Source organism: Puntigrus tetrazona, unplaced genomic scaffold, assembly GCF_018831695.1.
Source record: "Puntigrus tetrazona isolate hp1 unplaced genomic scaffold, ASM1883169v1 S000000842, whole genome shotgun sequence".
Classification (NCBI taxonomy): domain Eukaryota; kingdom Metazoa; phylum Chordata; class Actinopteri; order Cypriniformes; family Cyprinidae; genus Puntigrus; species Puntigrus tetrazona.
The window spans coordinates 17,501-22,500 of NW_025048442.1; the positions used below are offsets into that span (position 1 = coordinate 17,501).

General features: G+C 30.5%; 1 protein-coding gene across 2 annotated transcripts in view; it reads right to left on the reverse strand.

The window, feature by feature from the left end:
• The window catches only part of LOC122335639 (lipoprotein lipase-like), an 8,426-nt gene extending 4,771 nt beyond the window's left edge, over window positions 1-3,655 (reverse strand). Inside the window, exons 1-5 of one of the 2 annotated variants that reach the window (XM_043233495.1) lie at window positions 3,464-3,655; window positions 2,694-2,869; window positions 2,443-2,622; window positions 844-952; window positions 539-772 (exon numbers count right to left, since the gene is read on the reverse strand). In XM_043233495.1, the coding sequence (XP_043089430.1) occupies window positions 539-772; window positions 844-952; window positions 2,443-2,622; window positions 2,694-2,869; window positions 3,464-3,554 (790 nt within the window). In that variant the 5' untranslated portion in view covers window positions 3,555-3,655. Of the gene's footprint in view, window positions 1-538; window positions 773-843; window positions 953-2,442; window positions 2,623-2,693; window positions 2,870-3,463 lie in introns of those variants that run through there. The other variant, XM_043233496.1, reaches the window with a different exon arrangement.
• Window positions 3,656-5,000: the final 1,345 nt, after the last annotated feature.

The window sequence follows — 5,000 nt, forward strand, 5'->3', positions numbered from 1 at the left end:
TACATACATATATATATATACTGTGTGTATATATATATATATATATATATATATACATACATATATATATATGTGTGTATATATATATATATATATATATATATATATATATATATATATATATATATATACACACATACATACATATATATAGATAGATAGATATTTTTTAAGAAACATGTTATATTTGCATAGTAAATTAGTAATTAATTTTAGTAATTAATACAAAAATTACTGAAACCAAATTAAAATTAAAAGTAAAGTATATATTGTGTATTGTGTGTGTATATATATATATATATATATATATATATATATATATATATATATATATATGCACTTTTATTGGCAATGCAGTAAGTATTTTACTATATTTTTTTATTGTTAACTAAAAACTCAACTATTAAAAATGACCACTGTTCATTGGAATGAAGCTGAAAAAATATCGAAACTTTATCTAAGGAAAGAAAGTTCCGTTGGAAAACCAAAACTAGAATGAAAACTGAGTAAAAGTAAGTAAAGGTGTGATGCGCTGTACTGTAAATGCCGTAGGCGGCGATGAGCTTCATGGTGTGCTGAATGCTGCAGCCGGGCTGGAAGGTGCCTCCGTTGGGGTAAATGTCCACGTGACCCACGGGTCTCTGGATACCGATGCTGAGGTCCGGCGAGCCTCGGGTGTTTGTGTGCAGGACGTCCACAAACACGGCGTCATCAGGAGACAGACGCCTCAGGCCCTCAGCGTTCTCAAAGCTAGGGCCCGCGGGGTCCAGACCTGGAGAAGAACACCAACATCTGGCAAAGTTTTCTACTGGACCAGAAATAAGGAGGAGCAGAATGTCGAACCTGTGATTCTGTTGACTTTGTTGTTGGTGAGGTTTCCTGCGACGCCGGCCACGTGAGCACCGAGGCTGTAACCTAACAGATGCACTTTATCCAGAGGAAAGTCCAGCTCCTTCACAACAACACAAACACAACTGAACGAGTCTCTTACAGCCTCCCTGGAAAAACTACACCTTTAATACGGTCCGTATCCCTATATTATTTTTTATAATTACTTATATACTTTTTACATACTTAATGTTTTTATTTATTTTATTTTTTCATTTATTTATTAATTAATTTATTTATTTTCATTTAGCTTTCAGGGTTTTTTTTCAGTTTAACATTTCAGTTTTACTTTTAATTGAATTGCTTTTGTCATTATTATTATTATCATCATTATTATTATTATAATAAACAAAAGAATTAATTAGATTATTAATATCTCCTGTATTCCTGATAATAGAAGTGGATCAATGTTATTTTAGTATTATTATTATTATTATTATTATTATTATTATTATTATTATTATTAATATATTTAAATACTTCTTATACTTACAAATGTCATATATTTAATTTAATATTTTCAAAAATCTGAAAAAGCATTATTTTTATGTGCTTTTGTCATTATTATTATTATTATTATTATTATTATTACTATTAAGTTTTTAGTTTCAGTTCTGAATTCATTTAAAGCTACTAATTTTAGCGCCAAGGTAACATTTCTTTTTATTTCCGATTTTCTCTTTGTTTTCCATCTGAAAATGCAATTTCAGCTTTTTCTCAGCTAACGTCGTAAACAGTTTAAGTCACGATCCTCTCGTGCGGCGTGTTTATTAAAGCTTTAGATTGCATCTAAACGATATTATTTTAAGTTTTTGTTCAAGTTTCAGTCCATTTCCATTCAGCCCTTTAACTCTATTTAATTTCTGCACAATATTTAACCCCGTTTTGCACGCATTTTCGTTTTGCCTAACAATCACAACCTAATCGTGACCCATCATTTTAATAATTGCACATTGCTAGATAAATAAATGTATTTAATAAAATAAATATATTTCATGATTGCGATTACGTTTTTCATTTTATCCTTTGCTTTTTTTTTATCTTTTTTTTTTTTTTTGAAGCTGTAGAGTTTCATTATCTATACCTGTTTTTGACCTAAGTTTTTTTATATTATTATTATTATTATTATTATTATTATTATTATTATTATTATTATTTATTTATTTTTTTTTTTGAAGCTGTAGAGTTTCATTATCTATACCTGTTTTTGACCTGGGTTTTTATATTATTATTATTATTATTATTATTTTATTTTATTTATTTTTTTTTTTTTTTGAAGCTGTAGAGTTTCATTATCTATACCTGTTTTTGACCTAAGTTTTTTATATTATTATTATTATTATTATTATTTATTTAATTTTTTTTTTTGAAGCTGTAGAGTTTCATTATCTATACCTGTTTTTGACCTGGGTTTTTATATTATTATTATTATTATTATTATTATTATTTTTTTTTTTTTGAAGCTGTAGAGTTTCATTATCTATACCTGTTTTTGACCTGGGTTTTTTTATATTATTATTATTTTTATTTTATTCTTTTCATCGCTCGCAGTACCTCCAGCCAGTTGACGAACTTGGCCACGTCCGCCCCCACCAGCCCCGTGTTTTCTGCCGATTTGGGGTAGTGTTTGTTGGCCCGATCCAGCCAGTCCACGACAATGACATTAGCGGCGGGTTCCCGCTGGAACAGGGCCGACACCAGCTTGTGAACCCAGCTCTCGAACAGACCCGCGACCTGCGGGTGACCCCGGCGTGAGAGAAGGCCTCGCGCGCGCGTGCATGCGTGTGTTTTCTGACTGAACTCACCGACCATCCGTGGATGATGAGGAAGGTTTGGGATGCATTTTTGAAGTTGCAGTCTGTAATAGAGTCCCGTTGGCCCGGGACGAGATAGCAGAGATCCTCGTCAGGGAATTCTGGGTTTCTGATGGAGAACCTGGACTGAACGTCTCTGTAGTCCGGCGGCAGCTCAGTGGAGTTACCTGAAACCAACACTTCTTATTATATATGCGTTATAGACATGATACGTGAAATCCAGAGCGTGATATTTCCTCACGGAGCTGCTTTGAAACTTTTAAGCACCATCCGGAATCAGTGCTTAAAAACCCCGGACCTGTTCCCTAATCCCTTCATTGTTTCCGTTTTTTAAAGCAGTGCATACTTAGACATACTCAAACCGTGGCAAAAATGCAAAACACGCATAAATCATAAAGTTAGATGTGCCTGTGCGTGCATATCAATATTACGCATTTCCTAAAATATTATGCATGCCTCTTTGTTTACAGAGAAGGGGACAAAAAGAAAGAAAGAGAGGGAAATGGATGCAAATAAAGAGTTGATTGCAATGCATTTTTATTGCAAAACAAACAAATTTCAAAATTGGCCATTTTAAACTAATATTTGCATTTCATTTCAGATTCATTTCAATTAGCATTTTGTTAACACCCATAGCCCCTAAATAGATACATAATACATAATATGTATTATATATCATTTTCACATGCAATTTTCATTTTATTTATTTGGTTTTCCCCTAAAAAAGAAACGCTCATTTTAATAGACGGTCAAAAACTTACCAGCAAACACTTCTTCAGTAGAGTTGGAGATTGGTTCGCTCGCAGTAAGAGAAAATCCGATAACCAGCAGCCAGAAACGTTCTGTTCCCATAGTACACGGAATAAATAAATGTTTTAAATTTTACAGCACGGTGTGAATAAATAGTCGCGAGCTACGAGACGACGGAGGCCCCGCGTGTTATTTATCCGTGAACCTGCTGCTGCTTTTATGCAGAACAATGCGTGGGGTTTTTTTCGTGCTCTTCGGCCATTGGTTGAAAGTGCGCGGGGGGCGTGGTCGTAGCGCTCGAAGTGGGGCGCTTTGACAAATCAGAGGAGAGATTTACATTCGCGCAGCTGTCAATCACGGCGTAACGTAAACAAGTGCGTATGCATGAATGAGCTGCTTTGGCCTTTGTGTTCAGCGTGAAGATTTCAACATTGTGATGCTAAACGCTAAAATATCTCCTGGATGCTCTCAATTAAAGCGTGATGAACTCGTATTGGATATTTTAAAAGCAAATATATATATATATATATATATATATATATATATATATATATATATATATATATATATATATATATATATATATATATATATATTTTTTTTTTTTTAAATTAATATTTATATATATATATATATATATATATATATATATATATATATATATATATATATATATATATATATATATATATTAAATGAATATATTTATATTTTTTATTTATTCATTCATTTTTCTAGATAAAAAAATTATATATATATATATATATATATTTATTATTATTATTATTATTATTATTATTATTATTATTATTTTTAGTTAATTAATTGCTTCTTTTTTAAAGATATATATATTTTTTATTAATTAGGCATAATTAGATCATTAATGATTATAGTCTATATCTATATTTTCTTATATTCTTTTATTTCCAAGTAAAAAAACTAACAAACAAACAAACAAATTATTTTAAAATTCTATTATTCTTCAGAATGACGTTAGAATTCCTTTTGCAAAGAAAGTGTGGCATCTTGTGTCATTTCAGTCAAACATTCACATTGAAACCACAGTCAAGTGCATTACTTTTTATATTACAATTTTTCTTAATTAGTTACTTTTTAAAAACTTTTTCATAGTTTTTTTTTGATGTTCAATTTTTAAGTCTGATTTATCTGTGCAAGCTTTTGTTTTTTTGTTTTTTTATTTGAGCTTTATATGCATCTTGTCAGTCCGGCAGAGTCTCACGTTCGCATCATATCTGATATTTGACATAATATTTGATATGTGATTATATCTGATAAACTGTATAATCTTTATTTAACCATTTTCATAAATATTTAAATCAATGTTCCAGGTTTTGCTAAACAAGAACACATTGAGCTTCAGTTCAGAGAGATTTTTTTCTTTATTTAAAAAGAAAGCTGAAGAAACACTGATAAGTGATCTGAAGAAGCTAATGTCAGCGCATTAAATATCTCTGATATCTCAGATTTTATTTTTTGACATGGCCTCTTTCCTGAAAGTTTTTATTAATTAATTAGTGATCATTATTG